At 45.6% G+C, this 24321-nt stretch overlaps 1 protein-coding gene across 4 annotated transcripts in view; it reads left to right on the top strand.

The window, feature by feature from the left end:
* HPS4 (HPS4 biogenesis of lysosomal organelles complex 3 subunit 2) overlaps nucleotides 1–24321 on the top strand; it is an 82843-nt gene that overhangs the window by 656 nt on the left and 57866 nt on the right. For 2 of the 4 annotated variants that reach the window (XM_069758960.1, XM_069758986.1), the window contains exons 2-6: nucleotides 232–341; nucleotides 2270–2394; nucleotides 3658–3748; nucleotides 17375–17518; nucleotides 18537–18644. In XM_069758960.1, the coding sequence (XP_069615061.1) occupies nucleotides 2354–2394; nucleotides 3658–3748; nucleotides 17375–17518; nucleotides 18537–18644 (384 nt within the window). In that variant the 5' untranslated portion in view covers nucleotides 232–341; nucleotides 2270–2353. Of the gene's footprint in view, nucleotides 1–231; nucleotides 342–783; nucleotides 866–2269; nucleotides 2395–3657; nucleotides 3749–17374; nucleotides 17519–18536; nucleotides 18645–24321 lie in introns of all 4 variants that reach the window. The other 2 variants (XM_069758967.1, XM_069758977.1) reach the window with 2 other exon arrangements.

The raw sequence follows: 24321 nt of genomic DNA on the forward strand, positions 1-24321 counted from the left end.
GTGTGAGGTTGTGCTCCACCTAGTGGTCACTTGTATGAATGTCAGGGAATGTGTGAGGTTGTGCTCCAACTAGTGGTCACTTGTATGAATGTCAGGGAATGTGTGAGGTTGTGCTCCACCTAGTGGTCACTTGTATGAATGTCAGGGAATGTGTGAGGTTGTGCTCCACCTAGTGGTCACTTGTATGGTGCCTCTAGTGGGGACTGATCAGTATGACTGCTTTCGCCATAGACTGCTGAAGGGAGAAATCACGAGAAGCATCTTGTGATCAGTTTATCCTTCCGAGCTGGCTTCCATCATTCCCTGCATCCACCAGGGCTGTGGCTGCTTCTGTGAGAGAGGTGGGTATAAAATACTCCTAAATATTAGCACTTATGTGTTCTATTTGTTGCTGAGGGTTTCATGGCATTGCACTTTTATTTTGAGGAGCCTTACGTCACATAGAAGTTACTGGGGTCCATGGCTGTGAGTGTCATCCATGAGAGATTCCACGTATACGTGTTGCTATATGCACAAGGGGGACATTTTAATGTTCTTCTGCCATTTCTGAGACGATGCCGTCGCCTGTGTCTGCCATTGTGCGACCTCTCAGGCACAAAGTCAGGAATGCACACATTTGGGGGAAAATTCTATGTTCTATCCAGAGGCTGCAGCCAGCAGAGACCCCCTGAGGCAGGTGCGAAACGGTGACACGTGACCACAATTCTCAGGAGAGTTATGCCATCAAAATTAAATGTGTGACTTTCCGTCACGTGACAGAACTGTGATTTGTTTTTTTTGCAGTGAAATTTAAAAGGGGAAAAAAAACAAATCCCACACAAGCTGCAGTCACATGGGACGTGCATAGAAGTCTACGGCGAATAAGGTGCAGTGACCAGAAATAGAAAATCCAGTGGCGTGTGACACCATAGCAAGTCACTAGATGCAGACTTTTTATATGTTTTATATATATTTGTATATATTGAGGCTTTTGAACATTTTTTTTTTTAACCAGTTCAGGACTCCAACGGCACCAAATGGTGAATAAAAGACGTGCGCCGACCACTGTTCATGCGTCGTCCGCTCTGAAAGCCTTCTGCACTTTCTAATACAGGTCAATGGGAAAGCTCAAAAGGCACCTGGACGTCTTCATGATTGTTTTGCTTCCAAAACCGCAAACCCTTTCTTCAATGCTGAAAAAGCGCTAAAGAATCAACAAATAAAATGCTAAAAAGAAAAGGCACTTCAGGTTTACAGAAACACCAGAGAAAACGAGGCTTCTGTTTGAAAAATTGATATTTTTGTCACCTGAGAGACATTGTGTTAACGTTCCCACAATGAGTATTTTGTTCGGTTTTGACGTTGCATATATATATATATATATATATAATTTTTTTTTTTTTTTTACACAAAAATGGTGTTTTACAGTTCCAGAAGAGTGGATGTATAGAAATCAGACGCCCGTCGCGCTCTTATTACCTGTGCTGCGTTTGATACCCGCAACATGACTATTTCTTGCTGTGTTTTATTTGCAAATTTTCACCATAGACTTGAATAAGACGAAAATCTGAAACACATACACTTTTTGTGCTTTTCCACAGCAGAAAACGCACTAAAGGTCACGTAGTCCACATGTGAAGGCATCAGTAAGGTTTTATCAACGCTGGGGAACAGGAATTATCCAATGCAAAGCAACTATTATTTAAAATATGACATACAAAAAAAATCCCCCTTAATGTAAAACAAGCTCTGGGGGCAGAGTTACCTCCTAGGCCCCGCCCTCCCCATGAAAGAGCTCATTTATATCAAGTGATAGAAGATGATTACTCGCCAACCAGGCATCTGATACGAGACACACAGGGATCACTCTCCTCAGCAGTCTATGGCCGGTATTCCCATATTAATAGTTCAGATAGGTCAAATATGGTGACTGATACCCTTCAAGTGGAGTAAGAAGGTTGCAATGGATGGTGAGTGACTGAAGTGCTGCCCCCATCATCTCCTTGTCTCCTGTCATGTGCTGGTCACACAGGTACATGGCTGCCATAGCACATCTCTGACAGGACGGACTCATCCCCCAGAAGTAAGCAGTGAGGGTCCGTAAGGTTCCATCAGCAGAGAAGCTGCAACTCTTGAGAAATGTCCATTCAAAGTAGAGTAGAAACTTACTGAAAATGATTGTACTTGGCTGTAATGGCACTTGTGTCCGCTCCATATCGATGCCTATGTAGATTTCTGGACGGCCTACTCATCCTGACTGCTGCTTATTCTTCTGGGTTTTTTTTGCCAGGTATCTTGGAGACCAGTAGATTTTCGGGTTATGAGGATGTGCAGTAATTATTGTATAGCGTTGGAATGATCCTATGTGAATTCGATGGCCTCTCCCTTTTTTTCCGATCCCAAGCCGGTGTCATGGTAAGTTATTAGTATTTATGAAGTATGTACACCCCACTGTGATTTAGAAGAATATTAGACATACATTTATGGGGGCACATTGTATGTCTCACAGAATGCAACTGAAATTTCATTATACAGCACATTATGTTTCATGAGCGCGCCATCCCCGGTTCCGTCCCCTTTGGTGGGCAGTCGGCTGCTGAGACTGACACTTATCAATCGATCAAAGAACTTTTATCCTTGATCCGAAATGGCCCGACCACTTATTCAATCATTCTCTGTGGAAAAAGGAAAGTGCAGCCCCATAAGGAATGAATAGAGCGGTCGTCGAGCATGGGCACCGTTACTCCATTCTAACTGGGAGAGTGGGGCACTTTAACCACCCCCACCAGTGTAGTCCCCCACCAATCCATGTTAACACCTATGCAGTCTACAACTCCGGCGTGTCCGCCTACAGTATCCGTACATGCTCGAAAATCATGCATGTTCGCTGTGCTGGCGCCCTAATCTCTAATGGACCCCATTGATATATACGTCCAAATCACATTTTTAGGGGGGTTCAATAATCCTTGACGGAGCCATCAAACAGGTGCCCAAACGCAGAGTTAAAGCACCCTTAAATGGTCAGTGTTGGTTTAACAAACTTATGTATATATATATGTGAAATATTGGCAGAGTAACGCAAACCTTCTACTACCTGCGACATCTCTGGGACCTTTTTGATTAGTAAGTATCACGCATGAATGATGCCGTACTGGGGCTACTAATCGGAGGGGCACCATGGGTGTGACAAGTAGCATGAGATTTGGCCATGTACTACAGGTAGTAGGGAATGGAAGCCTGGAGCATATAGTGCTGGCAATCTCAGCCTGCTCCCAGGGATATGAATGGTGCGTTTCCAGCGTATTGGCAGGAGGAAGCTCAGGAACAACTGGGAGGAGCAAACAATATATTACATTTTTAGCTGAACCACAGGTACAGTCTAAAGGATATGCTGGGAGATTTTCCATCCATACATTTTTGTTGCTTCAAAGAATAAAAACCCATTGCCAGAGCATGCTTTCTTGTAGTCCCATACACTCTTCAGTGATTTGATGTAGTTTGGCAGCAGCATTTTTTTATCTAAAGAAGTGATGTTAAATTCTCTGATAAAATATGTCTACTTATAGAGAACTTTACCTTCAGACCATTATTAAAGGCAATCTACATTTCAAATGCCACAAGAGCTTTCTTATGTAAAAAAAAAAAAACTAAATCTTTACAAATGTTCTTTATATGCAGGATGAATTATTTTTTTCTCTATGATGGATCAAGGGTAAAGGGAGAAGGTGACCCCACTAGGGATGGAATTAGTTACTTCTATCCACCGCAGGTAATTATCTGAATAGATAATGTGTGCTTAAACAGAACGTGTCGTCAGAAAATGTATATAAGGGTTTTAGTTTAAAATAATTTTGTTAATGCTTTTTTTTTTCCAGGTCAGTATCTATATAACAAATATACTCCTCTTGTAATTTTCACAATGGCCACTAAGACCCCATTCACGGATAGAACACATGCCTTTTTAGTCTATGGCCCTTTTTACAGGACTGTTAGCTTTTGTAGATAGATGGTCCACAAAAAAAAAAAAAATATATATATATATATGTTCAAGCTTGGTCCGATATGTATATCAAACTCCCCCCTATAAGTGGATGGATCCATGAAAAAAACAGCCTAAGGCTGCCGTCACACTATCAGTATTTGGTCAGTATTTCACATCAGTATTTGTAGCCAAAACCAGGAGTGGGTGATAAATACAGAAGTGGTGCAGATGTTTCTATTATACTTTTCCTCTATTTGTTCCACTCCTGGTTTTGGCTTACAAATACTGAGGTAAAATACTGACCAAATACTGCTAGTGTGACGGCAGCCTAAGGGTGTTATCCTGTTTGCATCTGTGGGCTGTCTATTTCTCACTGACTTAGAAGCGTAAGGAACCTCCATTTATTTTTTTCTCATGTAAGAAAAACGGTAGACAATCAAATACTAAAAAGACTGTCATATGGACCAAAAATGGGTGAATGTTGAATCCTGCTCACCGAGGAAAATGTGATCATTTTTGCGTAAAAGAAAAAAGTGATGTGTGAATTTAGCCTAATCCTCATACTAGACTCATACTTCCTGTGTTCTACAGAAACAATTCAGGTGTCTCATTATCATCACAGCCAGGATTTCAGTGAGAAGTAACACCGTAGATAATAACAATCACAATAGGTGATTTCACAGGTCACCTCCTCCCCCTCTTTTCAGAATGACCCAATGAAAATGCTTCTGAAGAAGTCAATACCTCAGAGCCAGTCCATCAATGTCTATGTGCTTGCTGAAAGAGTGTGTGTGTAATATATATATAAGTATAGGATTTCACTCACTCAGCTGCGACGGCTGACACTCAGGAGACGTGTTCCTTTAAAGTTCACTGGGTTTATTGCTTCATAAACCATGTGGCAAATAACAGAAAGCAAAATGGGCCTTTGGTTCAGGCAAAGAAAAGCAAGTGTCCAGTTCATCCGGCTCAGTCCTGAAGCCGAACACACTCAGGAGGGTTTCACCTCCACACATATCTGCTGTGTAAAGGATTAGCCAGTCTTATAAAGAGCTAACCCCACCCAGTAACCCATCACATGATTAGCCATGTGGTCTGACATTACCACAGGTCCTGAAACACATATACCAGATTATGTGCAAGAAAGGAATACTCCGGGCTACATTACAGCAACCAGGCACTTATGTGGCACATACCTCCCGTCGACTACAAACCCTTTAGCCATGCTACATACCTCCCCCCTCTGCCTAAAGCCGTGGGGCTTGGCACTTTCCCCCACTAAACAAGGGATTCTCGATGGGGCATCCGCATTCCCGTGCAGCTTTCCGGCCCTATGTTCCACATGGAAACTGAAGTCCTGCAGGGCTAAGAACCAACGGGTGACTCTAGCATTTCTTCCTTTCGTTTCTCTCATCCACCTAAGCGGGGCATGGTCAGATACCAGTCTAAATTTACGTCCCAGCAGATAGTACCGCAATGTGTCCACTGCCCATTTTATGGCCAAGCACTCCTTCTCAACGACTGAGTAGTTCTTTTCAGATGAGGACAGCTTCCTACTCAGATAGAGAACAGGATGCTCCTCCCCATGTAGTTCTTGGGAAAGGACTGCTCCCACCCCAACATCTGAGGCATCTGTCTGAAGAATAAACTCTTTCTTGAAGTTTGGGGCCATCAGAACGGGTTGCTTACACAAAGCGTTTTTCATTTCTTGGAAGGCTGACTCTGTTTCTTCGGACCACTTAACCATTACTGATTTTGTCCCTTTTAGCAGGTCAGTCAGAGGCGCAGCCATCGTGGCGAAGTTTGGGATGAACCTCCTGTAATATCCCACGATTCCCAGGAAGGCTTTAACTTGTTTCTTGGAAACTGGTTTTGGCCATGTTTGGATTGCCTCCACTTTATTGATTTGGGGTTTTATTTCTCCATGACCCACTATGTATCCAAGGTACTTAGCTTCTTCTTTACCCAAGGCGCACTTCTTCGGGTTTATAGTAAATCCGGCCTCTCTTATAGCATCCAACACCGCTTGGACTTTCTCCAGATGACTCTCCCAGTCCGGGCTAAAGATGACGATATCATCTAGGTACGCAGCAGCGTAGGCCTTATGGGGTGCAAGGACTCTATCCATAGCCCTCTGGAAGGTCGCCGGAGCTCCCTGTAGGCCAAACGGCATCCGGGCATATTGGAAGCATCCATCAGGTGTCGAAAAGGCCGTCTTCTCCTTGGCTTCCTGTGCCATGGGGATCTGCCAATACCCCTTTGTCAAATCCAAGGTGGATATATATCTGGCGTGCCCAAGCCTTTCGATGAGCTCATCAATACGGGGCATGGGATAAGCGTCGAACTTGGAGACTTCATTCAACTTCCGATAGTCGTTGCAAAACCTCCACTCTCCATCAGGTTTTGGGACCAGGACAATTGGGCTCGACCAACCGCTCTTGGATTCCTCAATGACCCCAAGCCTCAACATACGCTCCACTTCCTTGGAGATAACTTCTCGACGAGCCTCAGGAATACGATAAGGTTTCACATTCACCCGCACATGTGGCTCTGTTAGGACCTCGTGCTCTATGACCTTCGTGTATCCTGGCAATTCTGAAAACAGGTCCCTGTTTTTCTGGAGTAACTCCCGGCACTGCTGTTTCTGGGTCTTTGATAGCGTCTCTGCTATAGTAACCGCTCCAACCTCACCTTCTGGGTTGCTTAACAATGACGGAGTTGCTGTCGGCTCTCTATCTTGCCATGGCTTGATGAGGTTGACATGGTAAACTTGGAATGGTTTCCGTCTTCCTGGTTGGTGAATTTTATAATTTACCTCACCAAGTTTCTCGACAACCTCATATGGCCCTTGCCATTTGGCCAAGAACTTGCTTTCCACCGTTGGAACTAACACAAGAACTCGGTCTCCCGGATTGAACTGCCTCACTCTTGCAGACCGGTTGTAGACCCTGGCTTGAGCTTCTTGTGCTTGGAGAAGGTGTTCTTTCACGATAGGCATCACCTTTGCAATCCTCTGCTGCATCAGGGCCACATGCTCAATGACGCTTCTGTGGGGTGTGACTTCGGCCTCCCAGGTTTCCTTGGCTATATCCAGGAGTCCTCGTGGATGTCGGCCATATAGAAGCTCAAATGGTGAGAACCCTGTGGAGGCCTGTGGAACTTCACGAATGGAAAACATCAGATAGGGTAAGAGACAATCCCAGTCTCTACCGTCTTTCTCTATAGCTTTTCTCAGCATGCTCTTTAGTGTCTTGTTAAACCTCTCAACAAGGCCATCTGACTGGGGATGGTACACCGAGGTCCTCAACTGGGAGATCTTCAGGGCTTTGCATAACTCCCTCATCACCTTGCTCATGAAAGGTGTACCCTGGTCAGTCAGGATCTCCTTTGGCAGACCTGTCCGGGAAAAGACATGGACCAACTCGCGGGCTATGCTTTTTGAGGAAGAATTTCTCAAGGGAATTGCCTCAGGATAGCGTGTGGCATAGTCCAGGATGACTAATATATACTGATGGCCCCGAGCTGATTTAACTAAGGGACCGACCAAGTCCATGGCAATTCTCTCGAACGGTACCTCAATAATGGGCAGTGGCACAAGGGGGTTCCGGAAATGAGGAGTAGGAGCAGTTAGCTGACATGTAGGGCAGGACCTGCAATAGTTCACTATTTCCCGGTGACACCCAGGCCAATAGAACCTCTGCACAACTCGTTCCTGCGTTTTTTCCACCCCCAGGTGTCCACCCAAGATGTGTGAATGGGCCATGTCCAACACTTTCCGTCTATACGGACCCGGCACTATCAACTGCTCTACCAACTCCTCCCGTATTTTCGTGACACGGTACAACAACTCCCCCCTCAACAGAAAATGGGGAAATCTTGTGTCTGCCCCCGGCTCCTGTACCACCCCGTCAATAACTGTGACATTATTAAAGGCTTCCCTCAGAGTGGGTTCCCTATGTTGGGCAGTCCCAAAATTTTCACCGGTAACTTCTAACTCCAGAATGTCAGATGTAGGGGATACTTCCTCCTCATCCCCAACCAGAACACAAAAAGGAAAACTGTCTGCCTCTGGGTGTGGCGATACCCTTCCAGGGTTCACTGGTTCCCTGCCAGGCAGCTCAGAACCATTTCCCCACAAATCCCAAAACAAACAGAAATCCCGGCCAATAATTATAGGGTGCAACAAGTCCTGAACCACGCCGACTATGTGGGACTCAGTGCCACATGCCGTTTCAATGTCCACCCTGGCCATAGGGTAGTCCTTTGCATCACCATGTATGCACCGCACTCCGACCTTCTTTCCTGGGAGCAGGTGGAGAGGAAAAGTGGCCCTCACCAGGGTCACTAGGCTCCCCGAGTCTAATAGTGCCGTTACTGCTCGACCGTTCACCTTTACGGGACACGCTTGAGGTCCCTCGTTGGATGGAGAGTTCACACTACAGGCTGGATACGCATAGTATGAACAACGGCGTCCCATGCTGCAGTCCATCTGCTCAGTGGTTTGGGAACAACGGGCAGCTATATGTCCTGGCTTGTGGCACCTCCAACAAATAATATCACCCGTGGGGACCTTGGGCACCACCTCCCCCGCCCTTTGTGACCTTGGACGCACCACCCCTTTTTGGGACTCAGCTGCCTTCTGGGACCCCCAGTACGGCATGGGCTGCCTCCCGAAGGAGCCTTCCAACCCTTGGTATCTCTCAACCAGTCCGATCAGCTCGTCGGCATTCTGGGGATCACCCTGGGCAACCCAAGACTGTATAGGCCTCGGGAGGGAATGGACAAACCGATCCATCATCACCCGTTCTACCATCTGTGCAGGCGCAGAGGATTCTGGCTGCAGCCATTTCTGGACCAGGTGCAACAGATCAAACATTTGGGAACGAGGTGGTTTGTCCCGGTGATAGCCCCAGGAGTGAACTCGCTGTGCCCTGACAGTCAGTGTCACCCCCAAACGTGCGAGAATCTCGGCTTTCAATTTGTGATACTCTTTAGCATCCTGCAAGGTCAAATCATAGTACGCCTTCTGGGGTTCTCCCGTCAGGTATGACGCAAGTACCTCTGCCCACTGCTCTGGCGGAAGTTTTTCCCTCTCAGCGACCCTCTCAAACACCGTCAGGAAGGCCTCAACATCATCCCCGGGAGTCATTTTCTGCAATGCGCGTCTTACCGTCTTCCGGACGTGGGTGTCATCAGCCAAACCTGGGGTTGGGGCGCTCGCCTTGCCCTGGATGGCGGTTGCCAGAAGCTGCATCTGCTGCTGATGCTCCTGCTGGCTCTGCTGCATCTGCTGCTGTTGCTCCTGCTGGTTTTGCTGCATCTGCTGCCGTTGCTCCTGCTGGCTCTGTTGTATCTGCTGCATCAACAGCCTGTTGGTCTCTTGCTGCCTTTGCTCCTGCTGGCTCTGCCTTTTCTCCTGCTGTGACTGCATCTGGACCAAGTGTTTCAGCAGGTCCTCCATTTTCTCCAGCAATGCTTGCTGGCTTGCAACAGCCTTGACCCAGGACATTCAAAAATAAACTCACGTCTCCGCTGGGAACGCTGCTCGCACGTCTACCCCCAATTGTAAGGATTTCACTCACTCAGCTGCGACGGCTGACACTCAGGAGACGTGTTCCTTTAAAGTTCACTGGGTTTATTGCTTCATAAACCATGTGGCAAATAACAGAAAGCAAAATGGGCCTTTGGTTCAGGCAAAGAAAAGCAAGTGTCCAGTTCATCCGGCTCAGTCCTGAAGCCGAACACACTCAGGAGGGTTTCACCTCCACACATATCTGCTGTGTAAAGGATTAGCCAGTCTTATAAAGAGCTAACCCCACCCAGTAACCCATCACATGATTAGCCATGTGGTCTGACATTACCACAGGTCCTGAAACACATATACCAGATTATGTGCAAGAAAGGAATACTCCGGGCTACATTACAGCAACCAGGCACTTATGTGGCACATACCTCCCATCGACTACAAACCCTGTAGCCATGCTACAATATATATATATATATAATATATATACACATACACATACACACACACACACACACACACACACACACACACACACACACACACACACACACACACTTATTTTTTTTAATTAAAGGGAATCTGTCAGTAGGACATACCCTCCTTAGTAGAGATGGGGTCTGGTGGGTTCAGCTTAACAGTTACAAAAGGTCAGAGTTCGGGTACCAGAAAAGTACCCGAACCTGGACCCCATTCACTTGAATGGGGGGCCCGAGCATCCAGTGTTTGCGCTGTAATGTGCATGGCAGCGCGGCAAACACCGCTTCTGATGGGCGGTGAAATCATTCCCGCCAGTCAGAGAGCTGAGGTTCCCACGGTGTCAAAAGACAGCGTGAGCCCACAGTTGTGATCGGAGGTATGAAGTTTACCTCCGGTCACTGTTGTCATCTGATGGGACTACAGCTCCCATCAGCCGATGCCTGCTGCCGCTAATAACAGCGAGAGCAGGAGGGGCAGATGGGAGTATTCATCAGCCGCTGTAAATAATTAAAAAAAAAAAACTGCGTGGGTTCCCCTGTATTTTTGTTAACCATCCAGGCATCCAGTTTTCAAGAATAGAGGGGTTCCCACGGCGTATTTTTTAATTATTTAAATAAATATACTTTTTAAAAAAACAGTGTCGGGTCCCCCATTTTTGACAACCAACCTTGCTAAAGCAGACAGTGAACCAAAATGTTATGTAAAATGTTCCCAATAAAAGTTTCAACTCCCACAAAAAAAGCCCCCGCCCTGGTTTGTTATCTGTTAGCGGAAATATAGGGGGCTTCCATGTTACTGGTAGCACAAAGGCTCTGGAATAGCACTATTGCTCCTCGCCCGCCAAAATAAATCCAGCAAATTCTGCACTTCCAAATCCAAATGTACCCCTCCCTTCGTGTGCTTAAACCACATTTAGTGCCCACATGTTTGGCTTTTCTGTAGTAATGAGAGCCCAACTAATTTGCGGGGTGTGTGTCTCCAGAAGCACGAGCCGGGCAGAATATACTGAGCACTACACTGGCATATTTGCAATCTCTGCAACATGCATTGCTGCTTGTTTCTGGAAAACACCCATGTAGTCAAATCATCACTATACTTGTAGATAAATTCCCAAAGAGGTATCATTTCCAAAAATGGGGTCACTTTCTGCTGTTCTGGCACTTAGGGTCTCTGTATATGGCAGTGTTCCCCAAGTTCAGTGCTCAAGAGCCACCAACAGGTCATGTTTTCAGGATTTCCTTAGTAGTGCCCAGGTGAGAATTCCATCATCTAGACAGGCAACAATTCTATCACCTGTGCAATACTAAGGAAATCCTGAAAACATGACCTGTTGGTGGCTCTTGAGGACTGGAGTTGGGGAACACTGGTATATGGAGTCTACAAACTTCGATTAATTTGTTCTCCAGGAGGCAAATAGCGCTCCATTCTTCCCAAGTCTCGCCATGTGGCTCGGTAGTACGGTACAGCCACATATGCGGTATTGCATTTTCAGCAGAAATCGTGTGACATATTATGGTGCCATTTTTACCCATTTCCCTGTGTAAAAATGTAAAATCTGGGGATAAACCTTATCATTTTTTTTTTTTTTAGGTAAAAAATGTAAATATTTTTTTTTCTTCACTGCCCAATGGCATAAAATTCTGTAACACCCATGGTGTCAATATGAACACTGCACCACTAGATGAATTCATTGAGAGGTGTAGTTTGTAAAATGGGGTCATTTATGGGGGTTCTGCTATTCTGGCACCTCAGGGGATCTGCCAATGTGACATGGCACCCATAACCGCAAAATCTGTGGTGCGCCTTCCCTTCTGAGTTTTACACTGTGCCTCAAAATTAGTTTTCAACCACTTATGGGATATTGGCGAATTCAGATGAAATTGTACTGTTTCGTTTTCTCCTATTACACTTTTGAAAATTACAAACTTGGGGTCAAAGCAAGATTTTAGTACTTTAGTTCCTGTGAAGCACCTGAAGGGTTAATAAACTTCTTGAATGTGGGTTTGAGCACCTTGAGGGGTGCAGTTTTTCGAGTGGTTTCACTTTTGATTATTGTCTGTCATATAGGCCCCCCCAAAGTCACTTCCAATGTGATGTGGTCCCTAAAAAAATTTTTTTGATTTTGTACATTTTGTTGGATAGATTGCTGGTCAGTTTTTAACCCATCTAACTTTCTAATTTTTTTCTCTTATGTTTAAAAAAAATTGTGCTGATGTAAAGTAGACAAGTGAGAAATGTGATTTATTAACAACTTTGTGTGACATAACTCTGACTTAAGGGCATAAACATTAAAAGTTTGAAAAATGCAACATTTTCAAAAAGTTTCATCGGATTTCCAATATTTTTAGAAATGAACGCAAGTCGGGTCTAACAAATTTTACCACTGTCGTGAAGTACAATGTGTCACAAAATGCAATCTGAAAATCACTGGGATTCGTTGAAAAGTTCCCAAGTTATTACCTCATAAAGTGACACTGACCAGAATTTTAAACATTGGCCCGTTCACAAATGCGAAAACTGGCTCTGGCGCGAAAGGGTTAAAATAGTCTCTGGAGGCAGATTCTCAAGGAGATCTATGTCCGGCCTGTAGATCTTAACAGCTCGTTTACATATTGGGAAAAATGTGGATTTCTTGGAAATAAGACATTAGATCGCACATATCAAGGTATTGTTTAGTTCAACTTTGTGTGATCTGCATGACCATACAGGCGGCTGATCTTACAACAGTACCTAATACATAATGGTGTTCATGGAAGAACTGAACGTGTGCACATATGCTTAGTATTTGCAGCAGAAAAATTTGCTGCAATTACTGATGTGTTGGCAGGAAAAATGCTGCGCAAACTACACTCGTTATTTACGTGCGTTTTTTAAGCAAATGCTTCTTCCATTTAGAAGAATGGGTGAAAAACGCCCAAACCATTGACATGCTGCATACTTGAAACTGCTTCAGATCTGCAGTAAAAAAATAAACACGATCATTTTATTTCAGAAATCTCAATTACTCTGCTGGGACAGTATAGTGCTTCATGTTTTGCAGGGAAAACGGGCCAAAAGCACAACGTGTGAGCATATCCTAATATTTGCATTTTTTTTTTTTTTTTTTTTTTTTACTTGAATAGTAGCAGAGCCGCATTATTTGAGAAAGGCCCGTATTCTGTATGGAGGCAATCTTGTTTTTCCTTTGAACTAGTTGGCCCAACTCATCTGGTATTCTAGCATATGTATGTATGTACGTCGCGCTGTGAGTGGGGGTTAAATTCCGCGCCAATATCGCTGATTGGTCGCGTCCGGCTGGCCGATGAGCGAAACGTGGTTGAAATCCGGCGCCAATTCGCGGCCGGACTGCGCCTGTCGCTGATTGGTCACAGGATGTTTGGGGTGCAGGATATAGTACAGCCACGTAGTATATAACACAGCCACATAATATATGGCACAGCCACGTAGTATATAGCACAGCCACGTAGTATGCAGTATATAGCACAGCCACGTAGTATGCAGTATATAGCACAGCCACGTAGTATATAGCACAGCCACGTAGTGTATATAGCACAGCCACGTAGTGTATATAGCACAGCCACGTAGTGTATATAGCACAGCCACGTAGTGTATATAGCACAGCCACGTAGTGTATATAGCACAGCCACGTAGTGTATATAGCACAGCCACGTAGTATATAGCACAGACAGCCAAGTAGTGTATATATAGCACAGCTACGTAGTATATAGCACAGCCCACGTAATACATAACACTGCCCACGTAGTATATATCAGTCACGCAGTATATAACACAACCCACGTAGTATATAGCCGTGTGGGCACCATATCCCTGTTAAAAAAAGAATTAAAATAAAAAATAGTTATAAACTCACCCTCCGGCGTCCAAAGAAGCTGTCCCGATGCGTGCGAGGCTGCCGCCAGCTTCCGTTCCCAGTGATGCATTGCGAAATTACCCAGATGACTTAGCGGTCTCGTGAGACCGCTAAGTCATCTGGGTAATTTCACAATGCATCACTGGGAACGGAAGCTGGCGGCAGCCTCGCCACTTGCGTGCATCGGTGGACGGCGGAAGGTGAGAATAGCACCATTTTTAAATTTTTTTAAAATTATTTTTAACATATCTTTTTACTTTTGATGCTGCATAGGCAGCATCAATAGTAAAAAGTTGGTCACACAGGGTTAGTAGCAGCGTTAACAGACTGCGTTACACCGCGTTATGCCGCAGTGTAACGCAATCGGTTTAACGGACTGCTAAAACGCCATGTGGGCGGCGGGCGCTGACTGGGGGGGAGGGAGTATGGAGGGGGCACTGACTGCAGGGGAGTAGGGAGCGGCCATTTCGCGGCCGGACTGTGCCCGTTGCTGATTGGTTGCGGCCTTCTGGCCACAACCAATCAGCGACTTGGTATTTCCGTGACAGACAGAAGTGCCCCTTAGACGATTATGAAACATTGCCACGCCGTTCAGGCATTAAAATTCACTTTTTCTTCAGTTTTTCTGTGCTGTTTTCCTTTTTTTGATTCTACATTTGGAGGTCACTGGATTGGTGGTTAGGAAAGCTTTGCATGTCATCTGAGATAACGCTGGATGCTGTTCCAATTTTTTTCTTATATATAATATGTGTGTGTTTTCCCGAATATTTGAGCCCATGGATCCATTATATGTCCATTTTGCAAGCCGGCGAGAAAATCTCGCTATTCGGATGTCATACGGCTGTCACACGGATGCTAACAAGCGAGAAAATCGCATCCTTGCACTGCACACGGATGACATACGGATCACTGTCAGGGAACATTTCTGCAATTGTCGTCCTTGTAAAAAACGGACCGATTATTATTATTTTATTTTTTTTATGCGTTGTGTGTGACTCCAGCCTAAAGGAGATCCCCCAACATTAAACATAATGGTATTTTACTTACTGATCAGAAGGGGTCTGATTGTCAGGACCTTGCAAAAGAACAGGGGCAGCAGCATTTTTTTTTTTCCCCTCCACAGCAGCACTGCCATCTATCTGCAGTGTAGGGAAGTGCAACACAGCCCTATGTATGTGAACGGAGCAGCCCCCTTGTACCGCGGTGCGACTTTGACAATAAAAATGATGAAGGAGAATTGACCCCATAACTGAGCGTATTTACACCATTGTATAATAATTGGGAATATCCCTTAAAAAAAAAAAAAAAAAAAAAAGTATATCTGCAGATTATCTTACCTTTTTTTCCCCCTACGGTTGGATTTTTTTTTTTCAATTTTTGCAAGGTTGTTTCCACCAATCTCTCCCATCGGGAACAATGTACAGTCTGAGTTATGTCAGTGAGTTGATTTTTGTTATGCTGTAATGTCTATTGTCTGTACAAATCCTCTCTATAGTTTGTAAAGTGCTGCGGAATATGTTGGCGCTATTTAAATAAAATTATTATTATGTCAACGCTGCAGTTTTTTACTTGGAACCAGAGGTGACTCCAGGTCACCAATAAGGCCTCTTTCACACTTACGTCAGAATGTGCCCGTCACAATGCGTCGTTCTGTGAAAAAAAACGCGTCCTGCAAAGTTGCCCGCAGGATGCGTTTTTTTCACATAAACTTGTATTACCGATGCATCGCGACGTATGGACACACGTTCCATACGTCGTGCACTGGATGTGTCGGTATTTGGCGGGCCGTCGTTTCAAAAAAACGTTCAAGGGAACGTTTTTTCGAACGTCGTGTCCTGCAATTTTGAGTGCGCTTGCCCGGCCGGCACTCCACCCTCCCCGGGCCTTAACATTGAGCAGCGGACGCGTTGAAACAATACGTCCGCTGCTCACGTCAGTTAAAATTGCACACACTTCCGTCGGGACGTCGCGCCGACGCTTGGCGACGGGCACATTCCGACGTAAGTGTGAAAGAGGCCTAAGCTGCAACCTTAGAAGGAAGATAGACTTTTCAATGACTGTCCAATAATACAGAAAATCTGATGGTTCAGAACCTGTCCGGTCCCTTTTAGGCTGCATTCATTTATATCTTCAGTTTTAAAGCTGAAGTCTTAAACAGGTAAAGTTTTACTTTTATTCTACTTCCACGTATGTAGCAAATATCTTATATGTACCTGCCTAAAATCGGCTGGGCAAGGAGTTCGGCAAGCTGGAAAGCTCCCAAGGCAAATGTTAGGATTTGTTTCAGCTTTGTGGTAGTATGCTTTGGGGTAGTGTGGTGCCACCTGCAGATCATTTTTCCTTACTACAGGTTTATGAAAATTAATGTTTAAAGTGTATTTTGTGATAACATCATGGATGTGTGGTTTGTTTGGCTATTTTCTTGCTGAAGAGGGCAAGTTTACCTTTCAAATGGTGTACCATTTGTGTGTGTGGGTGCAGTATGAACGAAGATACAAAGGAATCACCGAAAAAGAGTGTTTTGAAATAATACAAAAGGATAGGTCAATATCTAAGCACTGCACAGTCCTTGAAGAAGCAGCAGACTGATATGGACACAATAGGGGGGTTAAGGGAAGGATATTTTATCTGCAACCGCAGTGCAATGATTATAATATGTAATTATGGGAAAATATGAAGCTGCCTTACAGCAAGGGGAATGTAGCAGTGTGAAGAGTGTTATATGTGGTGGCATGCTATGTGAGCAGAACGTTACAAGAGGCATCTGCAGATTTTACTGTCTTGTTTATTTCTGCTGTCATTGCTTCCTGTGCTTTCCATCTTGTAAAACCTTACTGGATTATGCATCATTAATGCGACTTTTCTACAGAAACAAGAAGAGCTTTTTCTTCCCAGCATGGTTCCACTGTACTGACATTTCAAGATCTTCTTCTTTATCAAGTTAACAAAGACTAGAGTCTAGACAGTAAAGATGAAGCCTTTCATTCCTGCAGGAAGCCTTGTGACATTCTGTAAGCTTCTGGGAAAACTGATCATTCATGGCCATTACAGCCTTTCCATGTGGGTGGAATTCGGCGTGATGAATCCATGGCATGCGCCATTTGCCTGGTTTTCTAAGGGTATGTGCATACGTATCTGTGAGGGCTGCGGATTTTTCCGTAGCGGATTTCTTAAATCCGCAGGGCAAAACCGCTGCGGATTTATCGCGGTTTCTATTGCGGATTCCGCTGCGGGTTTACACCTGCAGTTTTCTATTGGAGCAGGTGTAAACCCGCAGCGGAATCCGCACAAAGAATTGACATGCTGCGGAATGTAAACCGCTGCATTTCCACACGTTTTTTTCCGCAGCATGTGCACTGCGGATTTCGTTTCCTATAGGTTTACATTATACTGTAAACGCATGGGAAACCGCTGCGGATCCGCAGCAAAATCCGCAGCGTGTGCACATACCCTAATAGTCCATTCCTGTGTCTGTAATTAGAGCTGTCGTACAATAAGACCGTACTGTATGCACTAATGGGCTGACCTGTGCTTTCAGACCGCCATTGACCAGCAGGAGTTACTGTGCGGACAGATAGCGGGGGTTGTTCGCTGCCTGACTGAGATTTCCGGTTCTCCACCCAATCTTATCCGGTTGCGGAAACAAAAATTTGCGATCCAGGTGCACGGGGAATATTTGTGGGTAAGTATTTATTAAAGCAAAGTAGTCATGAGCATTTACCCCCAGTATTAGCGCTAGATCAGCCTCATAATACCCTCTTTAATAATGGCGGAATAACCCTAAATAAGCCCTTGCAAATTCTAAATGAGTTAATTTGTACAGATGAAATGGAAAAACGTCTAATATTCATTTTCTGATCTATAGTCTATGTTCTGTTGTGAATAAATATGGCTCTAAGAAATTTCCAATTATTGCATTCTTTTTTTTCCTTGCATTTTACACCGCGTCCCAACTTTTTTGTACTTGGGGTTGTAGTATTTTTTGCTTTTAGGATAATCTTGGACTTTAATTGATACTTAGGCAATTGCCTTCTTACTATATCATTATTTAGGCAGTACATGGACAGAATGTTTTATGTATAATGGTCTATTTATATAATTAATAATAAAAGCTAGGTTTTAGAGCTTGTTAGTGAGGGTTTTTTCGGGGGTATTCCAACTGTAATAAAATATAGATCTGAGTAGTCTCACATGTACGGTCCATATAAACGGTTCATGCTACCATCCGAAATTGGTATTTCATCCTGTATAGGAATAGTTCGATCTGAAACTACAAGTCTGCAGTCACGTTGTGTGACTGCAGACTTGTGAGCCCTTACATACTGTGCGCTGTGAGGAATCTCCGGTGTCAGTGCTGAGAACAGTGGTCGTGTGACCGCACGTAGGCGTAATGCACGCTTTCTGCCACAATGCAGCTAGACTGTTTCCGGCCTGTCTTTTCCTGCCATGTTCATCTAGTTGGATTGTGGCCCGGGAATATGCATATCATATTCTTGCAGTCACATGACAGGTGTCCCCACCCCACTCGCGCTGACATCGGAGATTCCTCACACTGAGCTGTGCACTATGTCAGGATTCACAAGTCTCCTGTCACATAGTGACTGGACACTTGTAGTGGACAACCCCTTTAAATGGATCATTGGACGGTATGCAACTTGGTTTTATAGCGTTTCTTTATCTTTTGCACTTGTTTCTTTCAGGCCCTTGGATGCTCTGTAGAGGTTTCTGATGTCACGTGCAAGTGTTTCTTGGAGGATCTGATAGGGCTCTTCCGGTTTTACAATGGGCCATTATGGCATGCTTATCGGGTAATTCTTAGCATAAGACCTGTTTTGTTTGTGTTAGGCTAAGATATAATAATTTCGGTCAGGAATATTTTTGTTTGTAATTGCTTTAACTATACTGCTCAACGTTGAAATTGCAACAATATGAAGGAAAACTCATGGAATTATGGAATCAGAAGATGGCTACACATGTTAATGAAATGAAAATTGTTTAAAAGGAAACAACATTTTCAAAACATCTAAACATAGTTAGCATAGCCATGCGCAGAAATCCCCACACTTACAAGTTATGGCTGCTGTCAGTGAGGTTATTAATGGTTGTATGGGGAATGTTCTGCCACACTGAATGCGATTGGGCACGTAAATTATCAAGATCCGCCGCTGACAGCTCACTTTTGCAATTGCCGACCAATGACGTTCTAGATGTGCTTGCTGGGGGACAGGTCTAGACCGGGCGGACACTGACAGCATGGGGCTCATGTGCAAGAAATGTGTTTGGGGCCCCCTTCCTTTTATGGCAACCAAGATATATATATATATATATATATATATATATATATATATATATATATATATATATATATATATATATATATATATATATATATATATATATATATATATATAGACAAATATAGGGTTCAAGGGTCACTTCCGTCTGTCTGTCTGTCCTTCTGTCACGGTTATTCGTTCGCTGATTGGTCTCGGCAGCTGCCTGTCATGGCTGCCGCGACCAATCAGCGACGGCCACAGTCCGATTAGTCCCTCCCCTACTCCCCTGCACTCACTGCCCGGCGCGCGCTCCGTAATCCCCTCCACTCAACGCTCACACAGGTTTAATGGCAGCGGTAACGACCCTCCGTTACCGCTGCTATTAACACTGTGTGTCCCCAACTATTTACTATTGATGCTGCCTAGGCAGCATCAATAGTAAAAATATGTCATGTTAAAAATAAAAATAAAAAAAAAAAACCTGCTATACTCACCCTCCGCCGCCTTTCTGGCTCCTCGCCACGCTCCCGAGACCGCTCCATTGCAAGCGGCAGCTTCTGGTCCCGTCCCAGGGCTGGTGTGCGACAAGGACCTGCCGTGACGTCACGGTCATGTGACCGCGACGTCATCATAGGTCCTGCTCACACCAGCCCTGGGACCGGAAGCTGCCGCTTGCAATGGAGCGATCCAGGGAGCGTGGCGAGGAGCGGCAAAGGCGGCGGATGGCAAGTATAGCAGGACTTCAACGGGCTATAGGTGAGTATATGTTTCTTTTTTTTTTTTAAAGTCTCTATACTACGTGGCTCTGTGCTGGGCAATATACTACGTGGCTCTGTGCTGGGCAATATACTGCGTGGCTCTGCTATATACTACGTGGCTGGGCAATATACTACGTGGCTGGGCAATATACTACGTGGCTGGGCAATATACCGTACTGCGTGGCTCTGCTATATGCTATGTGGCTTGGCAATATACTACGCGGCTGGGCAATATACTACGTGACTGGGCAATATACTACGTGGCCGGGCAATAGACTACGTGGCCGGGCAATAGACTACGTGGCCGGGCAATAGACTACGTGGCCGGGCAATAGACTACGTGGCCGGGCAATAGACTACGTGGCCGGGCAATAGACTACGTGGCCGGGCAATAGACTACGTGGCCGGGCAATTTACTACGTGGGCTGTGCAATATACTATGTCACTGGGCAATATACTCCGTGACTGGGCAATATACTACGTGGGCTGTGCAATATACTACGTCGCACACAGTGCAGATCAAAACTTTGGACACACCTTCTCATTCAAAGATTTTTCTGTATTTTCATGACTACGAAAATTGCACATTGACACTGAGGGCATCAAAACTATGAATTAATACATGTGGAATTACATACTTAATAAAAAAGTGTGAAACAGTCTTATATTCTAGGTTCTTCCAAGTAGCCACCTTTTGCTTTGATTACTGCTTTGCACACTCTTGGCATTCTCTTGATGAGCTTCAAGAGGTAGTTACCGGAAATGGTTTTCACTTCACAGGTGTGCCCTGTCAGGTTTAATAAGTGGGACTTCTTGCCTTATAAATGGGGTTGGGACCATCAGTTGTGTTGTACAGAAGTCTGGTGGATACACAGCTGATAGTCCTACTGAATAGACTGTTAGAATTTGTATTATGGCAAGAAAAAAGCAGCCTAGGCAGCATCAATAGTAAAAATATGTCATGTTAAAAATAATAATAATAAAAAAAAAAAAACCTTCTATACTCACCCTCCGCCGCCTTTCTCGCTCCTCGCCACGCTCCCGGGACCGCTCCATTGCAAGCGGCATCTTCCGGTCCCGTCCCAGGGCTGGTGTGCGACAAGGACTGCCGTGACGTCACGGTCATGTGATCGCGACGTCATCATAGGTCCTGCTCACACCAGCCCTGGGACCGCAAGCTGCCGCTTGCAATGGAGCGATCCCGGGAGCGTGGCGAGGAGCGGCAAAGGCGGCGGATGGTAAGTATAGCAGGACTTCAACGGGCTATAGGTGAGTATATGTTTCTTTTTTTTTTTTAAAGTCTCTATACTACGTGGCTCTGTGCTGGGCAATATACTACGTGGCTCTGCTATATACTACGTGGCTGGGCAATATACTACGTTACTGGGCTATATACTCCGTCGCTGGGCAATATACTACGTGGCTGGGCAATATACCGTACTACGTGGCTCTGCTATATACTATGTGGCTGGGCAATATACTACGAGACTGGGCAATATACTACGTGACTGGGCAATATACTACGTGACTGGGCAATATACTACGTGACTGGGCAATATACTACGTGACTGGGCAATATACTACGTGGCTGGGCAATATACTACGTGGCTGGGCAATAGACTACGTGGCCGGGCAATAGACTACGTGGCCGGGCAATATACTAGGTGACTGGGCAATATACTACATGGCTGGGCAATATACTACGTGACTGGGCAATATACTACGTGGCTGGGCAATATACTACGTGGCTGGGCAATATACTACATCACTGGGAAATATACTACGTCGCTGGGCAATATACTACGTGACTGGGCAATATACTACGTCACTAGGCAATATACTACGTGGCTGGGCAATATACTACGTGGCTGGGCAATATACTACGTGGCTGGGCAATATACTACGTGGCTGGGCAATATATGTGACTGGGCAATATACTACGTGGCTGGGCAATATACTACGACACTGGGAAATATACTACGTGGCTGGGCAATATACTACGTGACTGGGCAATGTACTACGTGGGCTGTGCAATATACTACGTGGCTGGGCAATATACTGCGTGGCTGGGCAATATACTACGTGTACATGCATATTCTAGAGTACCCGATGCGTTAGAATCGGGCCGCCATCTAGTATGTATATATATATATATATACATACACACACATATATATATATATATATATATATATATATATATATATATATATATATATATATATATATATTATTTGTATTATTTATATTTCTCCCTCGCCTCTTTGTTGGACACAGACCGTGGGTGTATGCTGCTGCCACTAGGAGGCTGCCACTATGTGATACAAAGAAAGTTAGCTCCTCCCCTGCAGTATACACCCTCCTGCTGGCTCTCAGCTAACCAGTTCTTGCTTAGTGTCCGTAGGAGGCACATGGACGGGTCTGCTATTCAGACCCAAAACGCTTTTATTATTTTACTTTTTAACTTTTACCGTTTTGATTTTTTATTTTTTCCACGGGCGAATGGGGCGACGGATCCTTTCAAGGCTCCGATCTCCCTGAACTAACAACAAGCGAGCACGGAGAGTGTCGCCTCTCCGTATCCTCTCCTGTGACGTGGGATGCCACGCCTGAGCTGATTCTTAGTGGCGATGGGTCCCTTCAAGGGCACCGATCTCCCCCCCCCCACCCTGAACGGACGAACACATGGAGTGTCGCCTCCATGTATCCTCTTCTCCATCCAGGCCTAATGCCGGACATCTGGCCCTGTCCACCCAGGGGCTGAACTCCGTGGATGCACAGAGGCACCCTCTTTTTGGCGTCCGAGCGGCCCCCACTGTCCCACCACTGTTAAAGCGGATGGCACAAGGAGGCGGACAGTTCCTCTCCACCTCCCTAACAAATGGATGGTGGATTGAGGTTTACCCCTTTATCCCTGCACCGTCCATGCTGCTATACCTGGCCTGCAGCAGAACAGTAGAGTGCACGCCTTCCTCGGCGCTGAAACACCAGTCATCCGCGGTGGCTCCATGCCGGGACGCACATCGATGGTGAGTGGATCCAGTCGGCGATGGGCCTCTGCAGTGGGAATTCACATGCTCACAGGCAGCCTCAGCCATGGCTTCCCTGTGGCCCACCTCCCTGAGGGAACGCTCCGGCCAGCAGCAAAAATTTAGCCCCGGATTCGGCCATTGTGTAGGAAGTCGTGCCCGCATTATGGCACGCTAATGTGGCTCCGCCTACCCTTTCTGGCGCTTCTCGCCTGGCATGGGAGCACTCGCTTTTCTCGGCCCTGGTATTTCTCCTGCTGGCTGCAGAAATTTAGGCCCCGGTTTGGGCCTATTCATGGAAGTCCGAGATCCGCCCACATCGCGTCTGTGTCTCCGCCGCCTGAAATTGCGCCTATCGCTCTCTGCGAGTTTTTACCACCTCTGCAACTCCCGGTGGCCAACTTGGTCCACCCAGCCAACACACACTGGGGCGATGATTTTGCATTGAAGGGGCACAACAACTCTGCAACTGGGTAAGGAAGTATCTCTCTCTGCATCTTCCCCCTGTACTTAAAGGCACATGACCAGCATTCCCTGGTCTTAAGGGCACATGACCAGCATTCCCTGGTCTTAAGGGCACATGACCAGTATTCCCTGGTCTTAAAGGTGCATGACCAGCAATCCCTGGTCTTCATGGTACATGACCAGTATTCCCTGTCTTAAAGGCACATGACCAGTACTCCCTGGTCTTAAAGGTGCATGACCAGCATTCCCTGGTCTTAAAGGCATATGACCAGCATTCCCTGGTCTTAAAGGTGCACGACCAGTATTCCCTGGTCTTAAAGGCACATGACCAGAATTCCCTGGTTTTAAAGGCACATGACCAGTATTACCTGATCTTAAAGGCACATATCCAGTATTCCCTTGTCTTAAAGGCACATGACCAGTCCGAAGCCGGTCACCCTAAAAAGGCGTCTAGAAATGTACAGGAGTCTAGAAAACAGAAGCTTAATTTCCCTCACCAATGATTTGCTGAAACACAGAATATGGATCGGATATTGCCTTGGATTTGGACTCGCCAGAGCTTCACAGAAGGATGGATTCGCCTATTTATATCATTAAATGGGGCGACGGATCCTTTCAAGGTTCCGATCTCCCTGAACCATCAACAGGCGAGCACGGAGAGTGTCGCCTCTCCGTATCCTCTCCTGCGACGTGGAATGCCATGCCTGAGCTGATTCTTAGGGGCGACGGGTCCCTTCAAGGGAACCGATCTCCCCCACCCTGAACGGACGAGCACATGGAGTGTCGCCTCCATGTATCCTCTTCCCCAGCCAGGCCTAATCCCGGACAACTGGCCCTGTCCACCTGGGGGCTTGAACTCCGTGGATGCACAGAGGCACCCTCTTTTTGGCGTCCGAGCAGTCCCCACTGTCCCACCACTGTTAAAGCAGATGGCCTAAGGAGGCAGACGGTTCCTCT

The sequence above is a fragment of the Ranitomeya imitator genome, chromosome 1, assembly GCF_032444005.1.
Source record: "Ranitomeya imitator isolate aRanImi1 chromosome 1, aRanImi1.pri, whole genome shotgun sequence".
Lineage (NCBI taxonomy): Eukaryota > Metazoa > Chordata > Amphibia > Anura > Dendrobatidae > Ranitomeya > Ranitomeya imitator.